Consider the following 24624-nt stretch of genomic DNA (forward strand, 5'->3'; position numbering starts at 1 on the left):
GTTACGCCCAAACTACATTTTGTACCGAAGGAACGCACGAAATAACTTGAAAAGGCTTATTTTTTTGCGCGAAAATATCTTAGGCGAGTTTTCATTGAATCCTAGCCACCAGCCAATTAAAAAAGGTATTTCATCATAGTCCTAGGCCTTCGCGGTTTAGCAAAGAACGCCTAGTCATTTTATTAGTTTTCGAAATTCAGTTCGAAATATCGCACTCTTACGAAGAATATCTGTCTTTTTTTACGAGAAATAGAGGTAAGAACCCTAAAAGAACACATCAGCTGTGCACTTGAATGTTTTGTCTTACAAAATTTAGCCAAATTACGCGGGATTACGCGGAAATGTGTGGATTACGCGGAGAAAGCCAAATTACTTGGCAGAAGCCCTGTCTTTAGCAAAAATGTTAGTGCAAACAAAATATGTCTCATTTCCATCAGAACATGTCAATCTTCAAAAGGGTATCTTATTTTATCTATATCGTTTTCCAAAAGAGCTGTTTTATTTCAAAGTTGCCAGGTGTAAATTTTGGCTATTTCCGGCCTTTTGGCGAGAATAACTTTTGATTATAAAACAATTTTAAAAAATGAGAATTTTTGAAGCAAGGCTATCGCTATACATCTGCCAAATTATCTGAAAATCAGACAAATTCTAGAGTACCAACATTTTGTTGCTTTTTAGTGCATTTTACTTTCCCTGTAATGTGCCTCTAAAGGTCATTAGGTCCCATATTAACTTCAACACATTCACACCTAATAACATCTTTCGCGTCAGTCAAATCCACTTTATTTGTTTTTAGTACTCTAGATAATGACAACAAATCATTTTTGCAGATAAACATTTTAGACATTTTTTAGGGGGAACAGAAACCGTAACCTTAAGTTTGAATGCCAAAATTGCCATTATGCATAAACGAAATATATGTTTGGGTCACAGATCGTGCATTAGATCTCAATTGCAATGTGTATTAGGCTAAGTTTTGCTCAATGTAACAAATTATTTGATGTAAAGTGTATATGTAAACTAAGGTACCTATCCATTCTGTAATTATCCCAGAAAGCTTCAGACTTGGCTAATGAGCTAAAGGCTGAGTTAGCAGCTAAAGATCTGGAGCTGCAGCAACATTTAAAGGTATGTACAAAGCCATGTAGTCAACTGTAGAACTATAGGACTGGGTGCTTTATGTACAGTACTTGTCCTAGAATAATGTTTTTATGCTCTCCTGCTATACTTGTCCATGGGTGATGTCTAATCATGGTTTCTATGCTCTCCTTGGGTGGTGTTTAATCTTTTTCTCTTTCCTTTTCTGTGTGTAGGCCATGAATGAAATGGAGCTAAACATAGCTCAGATAGAGGACAAGCAAGACAGAGACTTTGAACGACAAAAGAAAATCAAGGAAGAAAACCAGGTATTACAATCCTAGTTATCCCTATTCTGATACTTAGCTAGCTCTGTAAATGTAAATATGTTTCATATACGGGAGGTGGATATTGATGATTATTGTTTGATATATTAGGAAGACTTAGATTTGCATCGAAGGGAGGTTGAGCTGGATGTTTCCAGGCGTCTTGTTGTTAGTACCAAAGAACTCACATGTTACTTTCACTTCACCAAGGTCTTGAGTAAGAATAACATGGCAATTTTATTTCTCAGCTGATAACACACATATGACAGTATCAAGGCCTCAGACATTTGAAATCAGAAAGGCTCCTGTTACCTTAGTCTGGCTCAGGGCTTTCGAAATGTACTGAAGTAGGTGGTTGCTTTAAAAAAACTAGCCGGTTGTGTAAGGATTGACGCAACATTAGCTTCTATTATTAATTTAAAACATCAGACAAACAGAAACCGGTGATATAATGTGAAGTAGCCAACGGTTGCCGTTTTGTTTTGACAGCCCTGCTGCCCTGATTGCATATTTACTGTAGTATTTTATATAGTATTTATAGAAGGACACATTAAAAGCAAAAACAAGATAATCTTGATTTTGCAATGTGAACTATTCCTTCTTTGTTTTTCCTGCTACTACCAATTTCTTTAACTTGGTCATTTTGTATCTCCATCTTCGTCTGATACTATGGCCACACGAAGAAACAGAAGTGCAACATAGTTGTGTGAAATGTGATTAAAAGACAGCAGAAATTTCTGCTGGTGTGGTATCCCACGAGGCTCTACGTCTAGCTAAAACCCTTCAATAGTATTTTGATGCTTTTGCTGGGGAATGTCGCTATAATTTTGACGTTATAGTAACTAAAATATACATTCTTCACAAAGCAACCATCTTTATCCAAAACGATACTTAAACAATTCATATATTGTTCCCCTAAATATGCTTGGGCTTCTGCATTACTAAGGTGTTACTTTATACGGTTTGTCTGCAGAGAGAGAAGGAGGAATATGAACAGAAGATACGAGACCTTCAGCAGTATGTGGAGAGTGTCCGCACAGGTGTGTACCAAGATAGCCAGATAAACACGCATACCATACAGTAGCCTGCTAATCTGCCCCCCCCCCCCCCCCCCTGCCCTGTTGTATAACCATGAGAAAATTCTAGTTGGTAAACAGTAATTCCCGAATTAACCCACAAGAGAGCCAGTTTCAGTTTTTCAATTTAATCTTTGTTTATCGAGGGTAACATATTTAACCGAATATACAGTTTTCTAACATATGGCCTTCGGTTAGTAAGCACTGTCACTGGGGGTAGTCACTGGCACAGGGTTTATTGCGTCCCCAGTGGTTCTTTTACGTCCGGACGTACGGACCTCTGGTTTAGTGTCCTTATCCGAGAAGACTTGAAACACGGGAGAATAACTTCAACTCACTTGTGACACAAATTCGAATCAAGGCTGGAACCCGGAAAAATCCCCAGTTTAAGCCAGGATTCGAACCTGGGCCACAGCGGTGAGAGGCCGACGCGCTAACACACAAGGCCACCCGTGCTTCCACAGTTGGCAGGCTGGCAGGCGGCGTACCATGGCGCATTAGTACATTCAGGACATGTTTGCCTGTGAAGAGTGCAGGCTTTATAGAGAGAGCAAGTTCAGTTATCAGTGTTATCACTCGCCCAGTTTTCTCACACGTGATTGATGCTGTCTCATTTGTAGAGATGCAGCAGCATTACGACAGCGAGTTGAAAAAGGTCCGCCATGAACACGAGATGACCCTGTACTACTTGAACCAAGACCACGAGACCGCACTCAAGAGAAAGGAGAGAGTTATAGAAACAGTAAGTAATAATTGGCACGTAAAGAAAGGAGAGATTCATAGAAACAGTAAGTGATAATCGGCACTTATAAGAAAGGATAGATTCATAGAAACAGTAAGTGATAATTGGCACTTATAAGAAAGGAGAGATTCATAGAAACAGTAAGTGAAAACTGGCACTTATAAGAAAGGAGAGATTCATAGAAACAGTAAGTAATAATTTGCACTTATATGAAAGGAAAGATTCATAGAAACAGTAAGTAATAATTGGCACTTAGAGAAAGGAGAGATTCATAGAAACAGTAAGTGATAATTGGCACGTAAAGAAAGGAGAGATTCATAGAAACAGTAAGTGATAATTGACACTTATAAGAAAGGAGAGATTCGTAGAAACAGTAAGTGATAATTGGCAGTGATGAAAAAAGAGTCGAGAGTCATGGAATAAAGTAAAAGTAATAATCTACACTTGCAGCCATCTACAAACCGCTCGGGAATTTGAAACTAAGTGCAGGAGTTGTCGGTGTACGAAACCCTTTTAATCGTTTGAGTTAGAAAATAGGATTTTGAGAACGAGACATCTAAGTTGTGCTCTTTCGAGGGTGTCTCGAAGTTAACTGTTCTGTCGAAGCTTGTGATTTTACTTTGTCTTGAAAAAACAAAAACAAGGCGTTGAAGACGTATCTTTCAAATGAACCTATGATAGAACCAGTAGGACGCAATGCCCAGGGCAGGGGCGGATCTAGGGGTGGGCCAAGCGGGCCCCCTATTTTCATATATTTGGCTTGAAAATAACAAGAAATACAAGGAAGTACACGGCTAGAACAATGAATCCGGTCCCCCTTTGGAATCGCTTTTGGCGATTTGCAAAAAGTGACGTGAAAGTTTAGTGGGTTTGCTATACCATCATGTGGCATCCTTGCGTGACTTGTGGACATTGCTACGTTAGAGTCGCCTTGATAGACAGTTTACAATAGAGACAACGATGGACGAGTGAGACGCTCCGACAGAGTAGGAGACGGGGCATTTACCTGTTTACACCGTAAACCGTAGGCAAGGGGAGTCCTATGTTCGCGGAGGCCAGCGGTATTCGAGTGCGATCCCCAAGGTATCATTTACCTGTTTACACCGTAAACCGTAGGCAAGGGGAGTCCTATGTTCGCGGAGGCCAGCGGTATTTGAGTGCGACTCCCAAGGTCCCCCCTACCGGTCCGATTTTTTTCTTTTTTCGGAAAGAAAGCGCTCGATCTAGAGCATGACTTGATCGGTCAATGTTTATGTTTAAATGAAATGCACTTCGCAATTCCTGCTTAACAAGTTAAATGAGGTTCGAGGCGTATATTGTCTCCTTTCTGTCATAATTTAGTGGACCTAGACGGAGCTCATCATCTTCTATTGTTATTATCATCAATGTCAAGCGAGCTAAATAACTCATAAGCGGCGCTAGCTGCCAAGCCGACTCGTGACCGCGGCAAGTGCGCGACGCACTAATGACCCCTCGAGGGGCTAGCGCGAGCGTAATCAATACCCTGACCTCTCGGTTGCTAAGCGCTCTCATGTAGCACGGCTCCAATTACCGGTTTACTGACACACAGTTCACTAGATCTCAACTCGCTAGATCGCCTCGAATCTCGCTGTTTGCAAGGTTGAACGGCAATTGATGGGCCTATTGGCTCTACAAGGTGAGTGTGTGCTGTGCGTGTGTGACTTGGAGTTATAACTTCAGCGTGTTTACTCATCAATTAGAGTTTAGTGCTCTATTCACAGCTCGTTAGTTTAATGGCCAATAGAACTTGCACGACGCTTATCGAAGGCTGTTGCTACACCAAAGATACTGTTATAAAGAAAGCAAACCAAGTCTATCAAATGATCCCCAGGAATATTGTGTCTCGAGAGCTGCCTCTCGTCTGGTCGATTGTAAATTGTTGCTGTGTTTACTGTTGATTGAATCTAATGTTTATTTTTCGTACGGTGGAGTTATTTCTACGATCCACGTCCAGCTCGCTTATAAAACCTAAATGTACCATAACTAACCTAAATCATATTGGTATCCAAGATGTTCTTTTGATATCTTTAAGTTATTCATTGTTAATCCATTTAAGTCTATCGCCATCGTAAAACAGTCGGGGAAATCGATGAATAATTTACGCAAATAATTGCTCATGTATTGTTAAATGCGTATTAATTCTGGCTTAACATACCATGAATGAAATAAGTTCGTGCTTCGCCCCATTTCGTACGACTAATACTGTTCGATCACTCGTTTTAGATGTTGTCTTGCGAGTTGTGTTTGCCTGAGCGAGAGGACCCCGAGATGAGTGATATTAATATTGTTAGTACACTCAATTCAAACTGCACAAATAAACCAAAGCAAACTGCACCAAAACCCTATCTAAACTAAACTAATAACCCTAAATTTACTGCACCAATAACCCTAAGTAAACTACACCAATAACCCAAACCAAATTACACTAATAACCCTAACCACTTAGCATCCTTCTATAGAATTATTAAAACAGCTTTAAAGACTCGTAAAAGCCCATGCGTAAATCTTTCGAAACTTTTAATCGATATTTTCGGTAGCATCCATATTAAACCAAAATATACCCTCGCTATCCAAATACTTAGATCCTAGACTTCAACACCTTTGACCAATGAGTTTTTTGTATTAACTTAAGTTATATGTGGAGATATTTGGAATTATCGTTAAAATACTGTACTAACCGCATCTTCTTGAGTCAATAAGATCAATGTTTTTCGTCCATGTTTTCTGGATATTGTTCCTATAGGCCTCGGGGCACGGTTCGAAAAACAGTCCAAAGCTGCGTTGCATTCATACCCTTGGGCCTCCTGTCGATTTTGTCTGAATAACCCAAGGATAGACGCGATAAACATGACACAGACACATGTTGCATTTATATTTCTTTGACTAAGTATATTATACTTTCCGTATTTGTTGTACGCCCTTGAAACGTATTGGTACAGCCTAATACAGCACTTCTAATTAATTGATTAATCTATTCCATACTTGTGTCTTATTGTTCTATAAAGAGCTGCCTTTTAACTTGATTAAACTCGTTTTGATGCACGTGCAAGGACAGAAACTTTCTTTGCTTCCCCTCTACGTTGGTATATGACTTCCAACGCATTGTAAATCCGTCATAATTGCAAATTTATTGTATTTTGCCACTGATAGGACATTTCAACTATAACCTTGCGCGCGCATTCATAGAAACCTACCTGAACTACCGTCATGCAGCGCACGCCTTTATAAGCTTGCACAAAGCAAAGCGCGCGCTGCATGACGGTAGTTGCTGTAGTTTTCCATTTAACCTTGTATTTCCCTCGCACTTGAGTTTGCTACTTGTTACTCAGCTCTAAAGGCGCCTAATCCTGCGTAACCAAATGAATTATGTTAGATCCCTTCCTCATTGTTCCCAGCTCTTAACTGGCCTCATTCTCCTACCAGGCCAAGAAGAAGAACGAAGAGCTCAAGTCCGAGCTGTCGGCGGCGTCCGATTCCAGTAAACGCAACTCCCTTACCACAGGGAGCCCACTCAGCAAGAGAGGCTCGCTATTCTCTCCTGATACCGGAAGTGACGTGGAATTTGAGTCGAGTCGCCTGTCTCTCAAGTCTTCTGCACAAAGTGTCAGGATGATGTTGAGCAAGGTAAGGTTTTTCTGAGGGGGGGGGGGGGGGGGTAATCCCCTCGCATACAGAGGTAGCATCAGACAGCAATGCTTGCTACGCTTTGCGAGGGTCACAAGACAAAAGATATGTTGGCGAACTACGCTACTATCCCTCCACATGATATACAAACAGCGCCTGCATTGCTAGTCCAGCAACGATGGTTGTTTCCACCAGCAATACAGTGCAGCTGGAACTAGTACTTCTAGCCTACTTGTACGGTTTGATAGTTTTTTCCGGCACGAAAACCCCGAAACACGAAGTTCGCATACCACGGCCGCCATCAGTTTTTCCGTCACGAAAACCCCAAAACACGAAGTTCGCATACCACGGCCGCCATCAGTTTTTCCGGAACGAAAACCCCGAAACACGAAGTTCGCATACCACGGCCGCCATCAGTTTTTCCGGCACGAAAACCCCGAAACACGAAGTTCGCATACCACGGCCGCCATCAGTTTTTCTGGCACGAAAACCCCGAAACACGAAGTTCGCATACCACGGCCGCCATCAGTTTTTCCGGCACGAAAACCCCAAAACACTAAGTTCGCATACCACGGCCGCCATCAGTTTTTCCGGCACGAAAACCCCAAAACACGAAGTTCGCATACCACGGCCGCCATCAGTTTTTCCGGCACGAAAACCCCAAAACACTAAGTTCGCATACCACGGCCGCAATCTTAGATGACGCGCTCCGCAGGGGTATGCGAACTTCGTGTTTTCGGGGTTTTTGTGCCTGAAAACTATCAAAGCCTACAAGTAGGCTAGTAATTTGATGACAAGCTAGTGTTCTAAAATCAAAAACTCAAATTTTGCTATATTTTCGAAATTTATTTAAGCAACGTTTAAATATTGTCGTAGGTTATTTGAGAACATTTGGTAGTTCTGACACAGCTTAGATGGCAAAATTCTTTGCAAATGATTGCCCGCAGTTCAAATGCCTTGCGTATTGTGCACTGTGTGTATGATGTGATGCATATAGCTGAACATATATGTGCCATCTCCAGAGTGGGTCCGCGACCGACACCACCCCGGTGCAGTCCCCTCTTTCAAGACAGGCCTCTAAGGAAGCCTCGGCTCAGGCCACTTCTACTGAAAGTGCCGCTGCGGAGACTCGGGCCGAGTCTGTCAAGGGTGAGAGAACAAGGAGTGACCTAAAAGACAGAAAGTACAAAACACCGGAAGTGAAATCAGGCCGGAAGTCAAGGTCACCTCAGAAACTTAAAGTAAAGGTAAAGACTCCGGAGGAACAGCTTGCGGAAGAACAGGCACAGAAAGCACAGGGTGACCAAGCAACAAAAGGTATGGAGACACACGACATGGCTCACACCCCTGCATTCGTTTTGATGCTGGTTTTCAAGAGTTTTTTGTAGGGACCTGTCTTTAAACTGGTTTTACTTACAGAAACACTTGAGACGTCCGAGGCAGGCATCCAAAGCGAAGGCGACGCCCCTGAAGAGTCCGCTGACCAGGCCCCTCCGAGACCTCCCATACAGCGCACTTCCACACTGATGACACTTCCCGAGTTGGAGCCTGGTGATGAGGCTGAGGATGACGTAGACTGGGTACTTTTTTTTATCAATGAAGCTGCAGATTTGTTGTTTTTAATATTGTTTGTTTTGTTGGTTGGTTGGTTGGTTGGGTTGCCGATCGGTCAGGTGATGGCGTTTGTTGTTTGTTGTTGGCGTTTCGTTTGTTTGTTATGTTTGATTGTTTTTTTTTTATTCTACATAAATTGTTTACAAAACAATAACGAGCTTTTCTTGTTTTAGGCGATCCTTTCCCCTGAGGATTTGTTGGCTCGAGCAGAGATATACAAAGCCAAGGTAATACACGCTCACCATATATCCTCGCTTTTAATTTTTTTAAATTAACTTGCATCGATCTGTTTGATCCAGAGCCTTGCTAAGCGAGAAAAGCTTGAAAGCGACCTGGCCGAGTGGAAGACTAGGGTGAGTTACACTTTGTGACGTAAGTATTTAGCTTAGACGTTGACAAATGCCACATTACGCATGTGGCATTTTTGATAATCGTTGGTCGTTTTATTTTAGTACCTGAAAAAGACCGATTCACTCCGAAAAGAACTCGCCGAGAATCAAGGAAAGTACGCAGAAGAGAGGAACGACTTGTTGAACCGCGTCCAAGAGGCAGAAGCACTCAAGGTAAAACATATAGGGCCAACAAAGCCATAGAAAGTATCGTATATAGGGCCAACAAAGCCATAGAAAGTAACGTATATAGGGCCAACAAAGCCATAGAAAGTATCGTATAAAGGGCCAACAAAGCCATAGAAAGTATCGTATAAAGGGCCAACAAAGCCATAGAAAGTAACGTATATAGGGCCAACAAAGCCATAGAAAGTAACGTATATAGGACCAACAAAGCCATAGAAAGTATCGTATATAAGGCCAACAAAGCCATAGAAAGTATCGTATAAAGGGCCAACAAAGCCATGGGAAGTATCGTATAAAGGGCCAACAAAGCCATAGAAAGTATCGTATATAGGGCCAACAAAGCCATAGAAAGTAACGTATATAGGGCCAACAAAGCCATAGAAAGTATCGTATAAAGGGCCAACAAAGCCATAGAAAGTATCGTATATAGGGCCAACAAAGCCATAGAAAGTATCGTATATAGGGCCAACAAAGCCATAGAAAGTATCGTATATAGGGCCAACAAAGCCATAGAAAGTAACGTATATAGGGCCAACAAAGCCATAGAAAGTATCGTATATAGGGCCAACAAAGCCATAGAAAGTATCGTATAAAGGGCCAACAAAGCCATAGAAAGTAACGTATATGGGGCCAACAAAGCCATAGAAAGTATCGTATAAAGGGCCAACAAAGCCATAGAAAGTAACGTATATAGGGCCAACAAAGCCATAGAAAGTATCGTATATAGGGCCAACAAAGCCATAGAAAGTAACGTATATAGGGCCAACAAAGCCATAGAAAGTAACGTATATAGGGCCAACAAAGCCATAGAAAGTAACGTATATGGGGCCAACAAAGCCATAGAAAGTATCGTATATAGGGCCAACAAAGCCATAGAAAGTATCGTATATAGGGCCAACAAAGCCATAGAAAGTATCGTATAAAGGGCCAACAAAGCCATAGAAAGTAACGTATATGGGGCCAACAAAGCCATAGAAAGTATCGTATAAAGGGCCAACAAAGCCATAGAAAGTATCGTATATAGGGCCAACAAAGCCATAGAAAGTATCGTATATGGGGCCAACAAAGCCATAGAAAGTATCGTATAAAGGGCCAACAAAGCCATAGAAAGTAACGTATATAGGGCCAACAAAGCCATAGAAAGTATCGTATATAGGGCCAACAAAGCCATAGAAAGTAACGTATATAGGGCCAACAAAGCCATAGAAAGTATCGTATATAGGGCCAACAAAGCCATAGAAAGTATCGTATATAGGGCCAACAAAGCCATGGGAAGTAACGTATATATGGCCAACAAAGCCATAGAAAGTAACGTATATAGGGCCAACAAAGCCATAGAAAGTAACGTATATAGGGCCAACAAAGCCATAGAAAGTAACGTATATAGGGCCAACAAAGCCATAGAAAGTATCGTATAAAGGGCCAACAAAGCCATATAAAGTATCGTATAAAGGGCCAACAAAGCCATAGAAAGTAACGTATATGGGGCCAACAAAGCCATAGAAAGTATCGTATATAGGGCCAACAAAGCCATAGAAAGTATCGTATATAGGGCCAACAAAGCCATAGAAAGTAACGTATATAGGGCCAACAAAGCCATAGAAAGTAACGTGTATCGGGCCAACAAAGCCATAGAAAGTATCGTATATAGGGCCAACAAAGCCATAGAAAGTATCGTATATAGGGCCAACAAAGCCATAGAAAGTATCGTATATAGGGCCAACAAAGCCATAGAAAGTATCGTATATAGGGCCAACAAAGCCATAGAAAGTATCGTATATAGGGCCAACAAAGCCATAGAAAGTATCGTATATAGGGCCAACAAAGCCATAGAAAGTAACGTATATAGGGCCAACAAAGCCATAGAAAGTATCGTATATAGGGCCAACAAAGCCATAGAAAGTATCGTATAAAGGGCCAACAAAGCCATAGAAAGTAACGTATATGGGGCCAACAAAGCCATAGAAAGTATCGTATAAAGGGCCAACAAAGCCATAGAAAGTAACGTATATAGGGCCAACAAAGCCATAGAAAGTATCGTATATAGGGCCAACAAAGCCATAGAAAGTAACGTATATAGGGCCAACAAAGCCATAGAAAGTATCGTATATAGGGCTAACAAAGCCATAGAAAGTATCGTATAAAGGGCCAACAAAGCCATAGAAAGTAACGTATATAGGGCCAACAAAGCCATAGAAAGTATCGTATATAGGGCCAACAAAGCCATAGAAAGTAACGTATATAGGGCCAACAAAGCCATAGAAAGTAACGTATATGGGGCCAACAAAGCCATAGAAAGTATCGTATATAGGGCCAACAAAGCCATAGAAAGTATCGTATATAGGGCCAACAAAGCCATAGAAAGTATCGTATAAAGGGCCAACAAAGCCATAGAAAGTAACGTATATGGGGCCAACAAAGCCATAGAAAGTATCGTATAAAGGGCCAACAAAGCCATAGAAAGTATCGTATATAGGGCCAACAAAGCCATAGAAAGTATCGTATAAAGGGCCAACAAAGCCATAGAAAGTAACGTATATGGGGCCAACAAAGCCATAGAAAGTATCGTATATAGGGCCAACAAAGCCATAGAAAGTATCGTATATAGGGCCAACAAAGCCATAGAAAGTATCGTATATAGGGCCAACAAAGCCATAGAAAGTATCGTATAAAGGGCCAACAAAGCCATAGAAAGTATCGTATATAGGGCCAACAAAGCCATGGGAAGTAACGTATATAGGGCCAACAAAGCCATAGAAAGTAACGTATATAGGGCCAACAAAGCCATAGACAGTAACGTATATAGGGCCAACAAAGCCATAGAAAGTAACGTATATAGGGCCAACAAAGCCATAGAAAGTATCGTATATAAGGCCAACAAAGCCATAGAAAGTAACGTATATAAGGCCAACAAAGCCATGGGAAGTAACGTATATAGGGCCAACAAAGCCATAGAAAGTAACGTATATAGGGCCAACAAAGCCATAGAAAGTAACGTATATAGGGCCAACAAAGCCATAGAAAGTATCGTATAAAGGGCCAACAAAGCCATAGAAAGTATCGTATAAAGGGCCAACAAAGCCATAGAAAGTATCGTATATAGGGCCAACAAAGCCATGGGAAGTATCGTATATAGAGCCAACAAAGCCATAGAAAGTATCGTATATAGGGCCAACAAAGCCATAGAAAGTAACGTATATAGGGCCAACAAAGCCATAGAAAGTATCGTATATAGGGCCAACAAAGCCATAGAAAGTATCGTATATAGGGCCAACAAAGCCATAGAAAGTGTCTTATATAGGGCCAACAAAGTCACGGCTCATACCCCAGAGTAGAACTGAGGTGTAATGCAGGGGAGAGTGGTGCGCATGCGCTCTGAACTCACGCCTAGTAGCGCACATGATTGTCATTGATGGTCTGCTACAATTACTAATCGTCATTTTTTTTTGTTTCCATCAACAGGAACAAGCGAAACACGAGGTAAGCAAAGTGCCGCAGGGCTTATTGAATGCTCTATTTAAAAGTCAAATAAAGCTTAGGCCGTTTTTCGACTGATTATGCCTTTACAATTGCAGGTAGAGAGGGGATAAAAAATGCATTAGTTAAGGTCGATCGCGCGTTAATCAACAGATTATAAACAGAGGGTGTTATTAATTTTAAACTTCGCACAGAACCGTCAATGTTTATGCGATTGCTCTAGATTTTTTACCAAAGACTACCCAATGTATGGAGAGTGCACACAGTTAAAAATTGTATTTGTGTTAACACGCAATAATGTAGTAGCACATAAAAAGTAGACGCAAAATTGAGCGTTAGCTTTTTGAAGACACAATATGCGACGATACAGCCTCTGTGAAAGTTAGAAAAAAACTGTGAAAAAAAATGTTAGATGTATATTTAGAATTTCGACCCGAAAAATTGACGGCGAAGCTCAGTCCGTTCGAAAAGCGTTCATAAGCCTTTATTACCCGAGTTTTTGCAAATACAACCGCCAATTATGTACGATGCCTCATGTTAAATTTGGTCTGGCTTTGTTCGATAGAAAGAAAGTTGTAACACTACCTTTAAAAACATTTTTCCGCAAAACTGATAAAAACACATTTGTCAATATTTGTCAATGATAAAATTCGGTCCTTCAGACAACTTCTATGATCGACTAGACTACATAGAAGCGCTTTATTGGGGCAGGGAATTTTTTAAAGTGAGGGACTATCTCTGGTTGTGTTTTCGTGGTGGCGGGGGTTGTCAATTGTTGAAAATACAGTTGAAATGCACACAGTCAGTGGGGCGCAAAGACGAGGGTCAAGCCTGAACTGTAAGAGCTCGTGCGTATCAACGTGCGCTTTCTTTTAGTTACAAAAAACTTTGAAAACACAACCCGAGCAATCGCACAAACATTGACGCTTCTGTGCGAAGTTTAAAATTAAAGTGCGTTATGTTGGTGGATAAAAAATAAAGTTTAAAATTAAAGTGCGTTATGTTGGTGGATAAAAAGTTAGGGCTCAAATAAATTATCTTCCCAAATACTCCCCCTCCTACCCTTCGGCCCTTTACCCTTCGGTATACTTTTATGTGATTTTAATCTTGTTGAAGTTGGCCATCGTGGTAAAATACATACATTCTATCTCAATATTAAATAAGGCTAGACTTCAAAGTTGAGGGCGTTAATCGGGTCTTTCATTGGAATTGTGAATTTGTTGATATAATTTATGTTTATATTGGACTCATTCGAGGTCAGTCAAGTTGTAATTGCGTTCTCTGCAGTCCATCACCAATTGATTAATAACTTTTGACAGGAGAACTTATATATATTTAGATTATTTTTTCTATTTTACTTATGGTGATTTTTAGCCTTCCTTTGGCCAATCTGGCACCATTGTTATTTTTGTATGAATAAACTCCGTCTGATAACGGAATCTTTCTAGACAAAGCACCAATTTTAAAGTTTCCCTCACTGCTTGACTTTTCGGATGTCGACAAAATAGAATTTCCATATTTCATTACCTTAGCTGCTAATTTGAAGGATAAAGTCGTTTGTGTAATTGGCTATGCTGCTAGCTCATGAAGTGTGACTCGTCTGTGTGTAATGACGGGTGCCTTGACACACTTTGCCATTTCCATTACAGGCTGAGCAGGCCGTCCTTCAATTGGTAAGTAAATATTCTTTCTGCAATTCACCGCGCAGCTTATTTACGAGAATAAACTAAGGTAGTTCTTCAACTTTACGGAGAATATACTCTGTTGAGTTATTGACCCATTTTTTTTTTTTTTGCTTCTTGTGATATGCTAAAAGTAAACATATCCTTTGTAATTAAACTTGAAGACGGTTTGTTTATTCAGGAAAGATCCTATTTTTCCCCGAGGTGATTTAAAAAAACACTTGTTTTCTGTCGACAGGAGGATTTTCTAGCCGAGCAGGAGGAAATGGTGAGCGAATCTTAACATTTCATGCTGCTTTTACCTAATATAATTTGTCATGTTTTTCAATATCCTCCCAAGGAGGTATGTCAGGCTGACGCCAAGGTCGGGCGCGCAGGAGGATCATTTCAAACTGGTCGTTTCGTTCTTGTGTGCTCGTTGTATGCGGCAGCAAATGGGTCATTTACAGCATGCAAATCCTTTTTTTTACCATTTTCTGTCGTGAATTGCTGGAAAGGCAGGAATTTACATATTGAGAATATTGAAGGTCCTTCGTGAAAGATTTCCTTTTTTTAAATAATAATACTATTTATAAGGCGCTATAAACTATGTATACACAGTATTCCGTTTTGAAAAGGTACTTTTCTGATGCTCGCGGTAGTTCTAAATAGCCGTCAGTCTTATACTGTCAAACTCGTCGTTATAGCTCTTTACAGAAGTACGTATGAGCTGACAGAGAATAATTCTTTTTTTTTTCGTACCTTTTTTAATAATAAAAATTTGTATAGTCAGGCATAGTTTCTTCTGGGGGTTATTTCTTTGATTTTTTTTTTTTTTTTGCCGTTTCCGGGTTGTTTCTATGAATGTGCCGGTACAAGGCTTTCTTTCTTGTTTTTAGCGGCAGCTTCAGCAGCGAAAAGAACTCGATAAACACGAAGAAATGACGATGACAGGACTATCGCTAGACAGTGGTACACACAGCCCCGACAAACAAGAGCGTGACACAATGACGGGCATGTCCCTCGAGTCAAAGCAGGTACTGTCACACAACACCCACCACGTGACACAATGACGGGTATGTCCTTCGTGTCAAAACAGGTACTGTCACACAACACCTACCGCGTGACGCCATGAAGGGTATGTCCTTCGTGTCAAAACAGGTACTGTCACACAACACCCACCGCGTGACGCAATGATTGGCATGTCCCTCCTTTCGAAACAGGTACCCGTCACACAACACCCACCACGTGACGCAATGACGGGCATGTCCCTCGTGTCAAAACAGGTAATGTCACACAACACCTACCACGTGACGCAATGACGGGCATGTCCCTCAATCAAAACAGGTACTGTCACACAACACCCACCACGTGACATAATGGCGGGCATGTCCTTCGTGTCAAAACAGGTACTGTCACAAAACACCCACCACGTGACACAATGACGTGCATGTCCCTCGAGTCAAAACAGGTACTGTCACAAACACCCAACACGTGACACAATGACGTGCATGTCCCTCGAGTCAAAACAGGTACTGTCACAAAACACCCACCGCGTGACGGAATGACGGGCGTACCCCTTGAGTCAAAATAGGCATACAGTCACACAACACCCGCCACGAGACACTAACGGGTGTGCCCCTCGATTTAACTGTACTGTCACAGAATTGCTTAAATTGGTATTCATAATATGTATTACACTTTTCGTTCACAGGCCCTCCAATCTGACAGCCACCACTCGTTCATGAGTCGCGGAGTGAGTCCATTTCCGATCATGGAGTCTAGTACCCAGGAAGACACTGTAGGAGAGGACCACCACGAGAGCAGGGGCATCAGCCCGCGGGATAGCGGCTTCGAGGGCGCGGGATCCAGCGCGAGATTCGAGTCACGACCCGGGTCGGGTTCTAACCATGTCATCGTGCAAACACCGAAAGTCGAGGTAGGCGCAGAGATGTGTCAAGGGTGTTCGAGTATATGAGAAGCCTGACAACTTAAACCCATCGCTAACTTGAACTTTTCTATGAATTTTTAACAGTTTTTTGGGTGTTTTGCGACCAATAACTCTTAGCATTTTAAGATTTTTATTTTTACGCCCAATTGTTGTTTCTGTGTATTTTTTTACCCCACGATAACTCTTTATACTTGTAAAAGTTTTTATATATTTTATGCCCAGTAACTCTAAACATTTCCGTCTTCATTCGAGGCTTGTTTTTATCACTATTCAACTGTAGACATAGTGCCTTTTGTGAGTTTTAGTCTTACAGTTTCTCAGTACTTTTGTCAAATGAGAATACCGTGACTTTTTACTTACAGAAATCTTAATGTACTGAAATCGTCATTTCACAGGTCGCGACCGATGCCCAGAGCATCCAAACAGACCCGACCCCAGTCTCTCGCTCATCAACGCTAACCGCGCCACGAAGGGAACTAGTGATGAGCGCGCGCGCTCGTCGGCGATTGGTCAGCTCGGCCCTACGGGACCACCCCGTAGCGTCTGAGAGTCTTCGCACGTACGACTCCGTGATGCGCTTCAAGGATAGCGTGACACGGTGGCTTGACAGAGAGGGGGTGACGGAAGGCGCGGACGAGCTCAAGGGACTGGACATGACTGTCATTAACAGGGTAAGAATGACGTCACACTTGGCAGCTGCTTACTAACTGCTACGCTTTATAGGGTTTGTCACTTATTGTAGCTCACCTATAACGAACTGCGTTTTTGTGTTATTACATTATAAAAACTGTGAAATGACCACATTCATCGAGGGCTGGTATTATTAGGCCTCTTGGCAATTTATGATAAGCGATTTTTATAACTCACAATGTATAACTTTCAATATATAACTATTAATGTGAGTGTAGTTTTGTGTTGTCTAGCCTTTTGTAAGAGCTCCTTGCCCCTCGAAACACCCGGCTTTTTTTCTTAATGGCGAAGTGGTTGGAAAAGAGCACGAGGCCGTTTGTCAACCTTAGATTGGTCGTCACTATTTGACTTGAACGTATTTGTTACCCTTTGGCAGGAGGACTTGGCCCAAGTTATTGAGCGACTACCAGAGATCAGATACAGCATAGGCCAGGTAACCTGCACATTGATTGATCATTCCAAAACACTTTACTAGGCTTGTTTCTCTAGTATTCGTTAACGATTTGTTTGTAAAGTTTCTCGTGCTGTACGTTTAGAGGTGGCACGGATTACGTGCTCAGCGTAAATTATTTTTCACTATGTCTGCTTGACAGACGGACTAAGGGCGCATAAATTCAGAGCAAGCCACGGTTTGGAGCAAATTTCTAACGCATACAAGCGAGAATCCCCTAGAACCTGATATACTTGCGACTTTTTCACGATCTTACTGGTATTTTATGAACCGTTCACCTGAAACTAACACTCGTACTGTATTTATGCGTCATTAGTGCCTTTGCCAGCAGTCACAGTTGAATTCAAAGATTGACTATTACAGACTTTATCTAACGCTTAACGCATCATCCGTCAGGTACTTGAGAAGGTGGACGACATCCTGGCTAGCCAGAGCCTTAGACGCGAGGTGACATTCGCACCTTCCACCAGGACCGAGGGCGAGAGCACCTTCCACGAGCTCACCGGGATCCGTGACACCGCTGAGAGCGAGGAGAGGGGCTCCAGCCCTGCAGACGAACCTTCCAGGGACAAGTCAGACATCCAATCGAGCTACGTGAAGCTGCTTAAGGAGTACAATGACCTGGCGGAGGGGTACGAGTCACTGAGGCGGCACATGGACGAGGAAACCAAGTTCCACCAGGAGCAGACCAGCCAGAACGCCGCCCTCATGGCGGAAATGCAGGATACTATCAACCAGCTGAGGCTGCAGCTAGCGGATGCCATGGCGGGACGGACGGGGTCGCCAGCGGTAAGGATACAGGGAGGAAAGGGTGTTGTCCGACTAGATTAGTTGCATCTAGCGGATGCCTTGGAGGGAATGTCGGGTACACCAGCGGTAAGGATACAGGGAGGAAAGGGTGCAACCGACTAGATACCGGAAGTTGATAAACCAAACACTATTGAAACGGAGTAATCTCCCAGCCTGAAGGAAACTTACCGACTTATCCACTAAGTTCTTTCCACTACTCTCTTTCTTCAGCGTGCAAGCTCGTCAATCATGTTCTCGCGCCTAGACGCTGAACGCAACGCCAAGATTCTGACGCGAGCCATGAACGAGCGACGCATACAACAGGAGAACGTGACAGACGTGGTCAATACTATGTCTGACTACGTTAGCTTGCCCGCCAAGAGGCTAGCGCACATGGTACGGCGATACAGCCACCACCGCGCCATGCAGGAGATAGGTAAGGGTGCAACTCTTTTTTGGTTGAGGAGGAGTAGAGAGGATTTAAGATTTAAGATAATGGCACGTGGAGAGACGATGCAGGCATCACCGCGCCATGCAGGAGATGGTAGGGGCCTAACCCTTTTTGGGTAAGGGGTATAGAAGGGATAACACCTCTTGTTTGGGATGGAGGGTGAGACAAAGCTGATAACAAAAGTGATGTACGATTGTTGTAGATACTCTTGTTTTGCGATAGAACATGCTTTGGGTAAAAAGTAAGATCGAAGATAGATTGAGTTTAGAAGGTTTCCTTACACACGGCAAAACAGTGGAAGAGATCTGCGTAAAGGATAAACAATGTAAAGTTTCGAATTCCACTATGGTCACTGAGCACACAGCCTGAGGACACATAAATACAGTTATAGGCTCGGTAATAATACGTGAGGGTAATACGCACTTTAAGACAAATGTCGCAATCGCTTAGAGTATGACAATGAAGTAGCTGGTATTTCTGAACGGTTAAACAAAGGCTGGCACTGCTTTTATTCGCCTGAAGTGCGTATTTCCTGTTGGTACAGTCTAATTCGAAACTGGACTATTGATGTCTAACCGTATTATCTGTTCATTTTACCCTGTTTTCTGTTTGCAGAAGAGGAGCTGAAAAAGAGCAGCGGGAGCCTGAGCGATAACGTGCTACACACACTCGAGAGAATGGAGGTGCTACAGAACGACCGCGCGCGGAGGTGGGGTGACAAGATGGACGAGATGGCGGACACGCGTGAACGACTCGCGCAACTCATGATGGAGACTTTCCAGCGACTTGAGAGCGATACCGGCATCTTTCTTATCAAGCCCGTCCTCTCCTACCAGGGCAGGTAAGCATCAGTAAACAGTGAAATGGTTTGTAATGGGATAGCGCAAACGCTTTCTCCAGGCGTCTGTTTCTGCCCTCTCTGTTGCCAAATATTCTTTGCGATAGGCTGCCCCTTACGCCTAGCAAAACACTGGGACTTATCTTTTCCATAGGCGAAAATCGCGACTCTAACTGTTCGAATTCGAATACTATTATTGGATTGGTACAAGCAAATGTTTAAACTATTTATTAGATCACTTGTTATACAAGATAAATCTAGCTGTGGTGGTAAACAACAAATAACTCACGGATTAGATTTCGTGTGGATTCCGGACCGACAAAATATTACGTTAAATTTACTCTTGCGCTTTGAGAATCTACCAAAACCAGGCTCAGATAAAGTAAATAATCTCAGTAGTAGTGAGATATGTGTGAATCCGTACTATAGACGACTGATTTAATGCTGTAACGCTCGGATAACAGTTTCCCTTACAAGCATAGACATGTCGATTTCGAGTGTTTTACCAGGCTTTATGGCGAGCGGGAAATCAAAAGTAACGTCATTAACCGGCAAGCCGCTCAGCCAAGGGAAGCCAGGGGGTGATTTAAACATTTTTTAACACGTGGTTTAGGTCTGACCCACCTGGCGGATACATGTTGAGCCAGAAAAAGCCGTCTATCAACTCGTACCGGCCTCCCGCAAACTCGGTGGGCCCAGCAACCCCGGCGCCCACGCCATGGCTTAACAAGAGTAAGTCTACGACCTCGGTACCCCGGATGTATCGAGAGATGACCAACTCGTCCATACAGGCGTCACGTCAGCTCGAAAATGGCGCCATGGACATGGACGTGTCGAGGCCTGGGGTCGACAGTCTCTATCAAGGGAGCGCATGGCAGGTGAGAGGCCTGGAAAAGTTTTTTAAAAAATGTCACATCGATTTGACGGGCTAATTGACGGGTAGGGCGATTTTCGGGGACCTTGCTACGTTTCTGAAAAGAACAATCCTGCCCGACACCGAATGAATGTACAGAAAATCGCTCCCCCCCACCCCCCCCCCCCCCAAAAAAAAAAAAGAATGAAAAGGTGTTTGAAAATTAGGCTAAACTGTGTTGTTGTGTTGTTACTTTTTTTTCAAAATTTGTTTCTTTATTTAAATAATATTTCTATTATATTCCCAGGTCTCGCGTTCACAGGTGAATGGCGACTCCCCGAGCAACCCTGGCAACCTCGCCCTGTCCACGCCCAAGATTCTTGAACTGGACGTCAACCGGATGATGTTGGGACAGACACACGCCAGGTGATTGGTTCCCTATTGTAGATCTCGTCGTGTCTTGTCGTTTTTTTAGCACAGCCTTAATTGGTTTCCTATTGTGCATCTTACCGTTTCTAATTGTTTTCTTAGCACTGCATTCATTGGTTCTCTATTGTACATCTTATGGTGTCTAATTGTTTCTTAGCACTGCGTTCATTGGTTCCCTATTGTGCATCTTACCGTTTTTAATTGTTTTCTTAGCACTGCATTCATTGGTTCTCTTTTGTACATCTTATCGTGTCTAATTGTTTCTTAGCACTGCGTTCATTTGTTCCCTATTGTGCATCTTACCATGTCTCATTGTTTTCTTAGCACTGCATTCATTGGTTCAGTGTCGGGCGATGTTCCCAGCTCCCTTGTGCGTACCTATGTGACGGTGGAGCGGCCCTCTGGCAGCAAGCAAATCAAGAAAGCAAAGCGCTCGTCGAGTACAGGTACCTTGAGAATAGCTGGTAAACGTTTACCTTTGCTTCTAAGCAAGAGCTTAGACACAGAGCCCCGTTGGGCCACACTTGTTATCGTTATTATGTAAAGAAAACTTGAAATTACCATCTTAAAATTCCATTATACCTTTTTCACCAAATTGAATCGAAAATGTTCTCCCTAAATCAGCCAATGGAAATGGATGATTGAATGTACTTCGTACATTCTGCAATGGCGGATGATGGCGCATAACACTGTTAAAGCATAGACGGTTATGTTTTATCGTACTTCATGTTAACCCTCTATGATTGCTAGACACAAGTTTCTTCCACTAGAGAGGTCGCTACTTAGGGTGTTTCCTTGACAACGTAATCTGGCAGCTGATCGTATTTGATCTTCTCCTTACAGACACAAGCTCCATCATCTTCCAGTCCCCGCCGTGCTCGCCCAACGATCCCAGGATTCCCCGCGTACGAAGCAGCCCCTCTAATATCCTGCAGTACTCCCCGCTTCCTCCAATACGTATGCCCGACCTTCGCCAAGTCTCAAGGTTAAGCAAATCCGCCAAAAGCTACCCTGAGAGCGAGGCTGTGTCGCAGTCGGTCCCAGGCAGTCCGGACTTCAACGACCGCATCGGTCAAGCAAGTCCGAGTAGAGAGGAGTCTGGAGACAGGATCTCGCTATCCCCAGATGTCGTGCCGGTTCGATAGCCTTCGTGTGTAATGAAATAAGAGCGGAGTGTCGTGCCGGTTCGATAGCCTTCGTGCGTAATGAAATAAGAGCGGAGTGTCGTGCCGGTTCGATAGCCTTCGTGTGTAATGAAATAAGAGCGGAGAAAAAGAATCTCAATTTGGCCCCTACAGAAGATATACTTTTTATTTGGGGTAACACTTAATTTCTGAACAAATAATTTACACGTGGCCCTCTGGGAAAACAAGAATAAATAAAATGGTATTTAGGTGAACTGGGAAAAAATATTTTGGTTTTCAAAATCCCGTGAAATATTATTTAGTTTATTTAGTACTAATACACTGTCTTTGTTATCTTTTGTTCTGGCTTGACTATCACACTTTAACAATCACATTTTGTTTCACGAGATTTTGATTACCACTATATATTCGAGTACACTGTACTCGAATGTTCTCTTTCCATAATTATGTTTTATCCTCGGTAACGCAAGGGGGGGGGGACATGGTTTTTTCATAGACACCGGGGACCCCTTCGCGTAGAAAAGGAATTAGCAGTTGTTAATCTACGTACTGCGGGGTTCTGGTAGAAAAGGAATTAGCAATTGTTAATCTACGTCGGGACTGGGTCATCTCATAGAACTGGCTGGGGGTCGCGCCACCCCCCGCCGAGCCCCCCAGCCCCTTCTCATGCAGATGAGGCCTCGCGTAGATGAGTAATTAGCGATAATCAGCAACCATCAATATACGGCGGGACTGGGGCCTTTCATAGAAACGAGAGGGACCCGCGCCGCGCCCCCCAGCCCGTTTTCCATGGCCGGGAGGTGTCCGGGTAGAAAAGAAATTGGCAACTGCTAATCTACGTCGGGCGGGGTCCGGGTAGAAAGGTCGGGCAGGGGCTTTCATAGAAATGGGGGTAACCCGCGCCGCGCCCCCCAGCCCGTTCTTCGTATGCCCCCAGCGCTTCGCGCGGCATACCCAACGCCTGGGGTATACCGTGTGGGGGCCTCCGCTCCCTTCGGTCCCCCGCCCGCCACTGCATGCAGCAGGCTTATCCTGGTGTCCCGCCCCCCGGAGCGAGCGCGCGCGCGATAACAGGGCGGCTGCCCCCCCCCCCCCCCCCCCAGCGCTTCGCGCGTGGGAACCTTGCAATTAGACATCCGTCTGTCCTGTGGTATACCGAGCGTTCGAAGGATGAGGTGCGGAAAGGATTATTGCGGGTGGCTAAAGATCGGCCACGCAAACACGTGCGGCCGGAGGTGCATGGACACCTGCAAGGTGCACCTCCAAAGGCTCCGTAAGGGCATCCCCCTCCCCGTGCAGTGCAGGATCTGCGGCATAGGGACTCGCTCGGAGACGCGGTTGTGCCGCCCCTGCGGAGCGAATCGTAAAGGGCAGAGGATGCGTGGCGTCGAGAGGCGCGCTCGGGGATGGTTCGCACTCGTCCTGCCTGATATCGTAGCCCGCGATACGGGCAATTAGAGACTGGGTGGCACAAGGCATACCCAAACATGGACGCTTACATAGAGGAGATTCTCAATAGCATGCCTGACAAAGAGGCGCCTGCCGTACTAGCAGGGCTGGTCCAGAACATCCTGGACGAGGACGTCCACGGCCTAGACTTCGAGGCTGAGGGGGAGCTTCGTTCGTTATGTCAGGAGAAGGCTCTAACCAGTGCCGCCACAAAAACGCGCGAGGCAAAAGTGCGAGAGGTGCTCATTCGCTTTATAAACAAGGCGATCCCCAGAAGCACGAGGATCTGGCTGTGCGGGCGCGATATAGTCACGCACGAAGGCAAACTGTACCGATTGGGACAGGACAGAGTGGCTATCGACAGGGCGTTTACAGACGAGACAGGGCATGATCCTCAATGGCTCCCTGATGATCGCCCAGCCTACCAAGAGTACACCGAAGCTACGCACTCGATGGGCGGCGCAATAGGGTATCGTTTCAAAAAGTGGATCCAAAGAGAGAACATCAGGACAACGCCTCTTAAATACAGGGACGTCTGGCAAGCGGCGCAGGTTGAGTCCAAAGTGTGGAATAGCAAGGAAAACTTAGGGGAGCAGCCTCATGCGCACATCGACATGCGTGCGGCGTACCTATGATGAGAGGACAGTGTCTTCGGCGGCGCCTTGGACGCCATTGATCTGGTACGGAAATACGGCTTCCCTACGAACGTGTATCGTATCGCGGATGTTGTGGGACGGCCATTGAGCGAGGTTCTTCAACTAACCGGGGTCATTCAGCTGACCGAGTGGGGGTTCTCTGAGGCCTGTCACCCCCACACTTCCGGGAGGGTAGGGCAGCACTTGGAATAAAACGAGGGCTGGATCACCACGCCAGAGCTCAAGGACCTGTTAGACTCGGGTGACCTCGTCATGGCCACGGCGAGGGAGGTGCTGTACAGCGTCGGAAAAAAGGACTCCATCAGGTTCCCCCACTCCATCGCGAGTAGCAAAGACTCGCACCATCCTGGGGGTCGAGATCTCGCTGTCCGTTCCGTAGGCAAGTGCGCTCGCCATGGCGACGAGTCCTCGATCGTAGTTCGCGACCGTGAAGAAGCCGCGTATCTGACAAACCTCCTTGCGGGCACCGACCACTTACTTAACTTCGAGCATGCCGACGGGGCCCATCTGATCCAATACAAAGACGGTGTCCGACGCTCACAATGGTACCATATCAGGGCCTTCGTCTTGGCGTACACAAACATAGCGTTGCGACGCATGTTGAGGCGGATTCCTCGCGAAGACGTCCTCCGGGTGTGCACAGATGCCATATACGCAAAGGCGGTGCCCAGTGGTGTAAAGCTCGTGGAGCAAAATCCGAGGTATGGAGAGTGGCGCCACAAGAAGCCT

At 44.1% G+C, this 24624-nt stretch overlaps 1 protein-coding gene across 2 annotated transcripts in view; it reads left to right on the plus strand.

The window, feature by feature from the left end:
• Positions 1-22044, plus strand: part of LOC5503188 — a 30474-nt gene extending 8430 nt beyond the window's left edge. Inside the window, exons 10-33 of one of the 2 annotated variants that reach the window (XM_032371464.2) lie at positions 1054-1128; positions 1314-1406; positions 2377-2443; positions 3100-3221; positions 6666-6866; positions 7889-8183; positions 8286-8446; positions 8654-8707; positions 8780-8833; positions 8933-9043; positions 12518-12535; positions 14182-14205; positions 14453-14482; positions 15093-15230; positions 15908-16132; positions 16540-16815; positions 17211-17267; positions 17682-18074; positions 18306-18510; positions 19141-19366; positions 19977-20241; positions 20524-20642; positions 20970-21091; positions 21489-22044. In XM_032371464.2, coding sequence (XP_032227355.2) covers positions 1054-1128; positions 1314-1406; positions 2377-2443; positions 3100-3221; positions 6666-6866; positions 7889-8183; positions 8286-8446; positions 8654-8707; positions 8780-8833; positions 8933-9043; positions 12518-12535; positions 14182-14205; positions 14453-14482; positions 15093-15230; positions 15908-16132; positions 16540-16815; positions 17211-17267; positions 17682-18074; positions 18306-18510; positions 19141-19366; positions 19977-20241; positions 20524-20642; positions 20970-21091; positions 21489-21790 — 3633 coding nt within the window. In that variant the 3' untranslated portion in view covers positions 21791-22044. Of the gene's footprint in view, positions 1-1053; positions 1129-1313; positions 1407-2376; positions 2444-3099; positions 3222-6665; positions 6867-7888; positions 8184-8285; positions 8447-8653; positions 8708-8779; positions 8834-8932; positions 9044-12517; positions 12536-14181; positions 14206-14452; positions 14483-15092; positions 15231-15907; positions 16133-16539; positions 16816-17210; positions 17268-17681; positions 18075-18305; positions 18511-19140; positions 19367-19976; positions 20242-20523; positions 20643-20747; positions 21092-21488 lie in introns of those variants that run through there. The other variant, XM_032371465.2, reaches the window with a different exon arrangement.
• The last annotated feature ends 2580 nt before the right edge of the window (positions 22045-24624 follow it).

The sequence above is a fragment of the Nematostella vectensis genome, chromosome 3 (genome assembly GCF_932526225.1).
Source record: "Nematostella vectensis chromosome 3, jaNemVect1.1, whole genome shotgun sequence".
NCBI lineage: Eukaryota > Metazoa > Cnidaria > Anthozoa > Actiniaria > Edwardsiidae > Nematostella > Nematostella vectensis.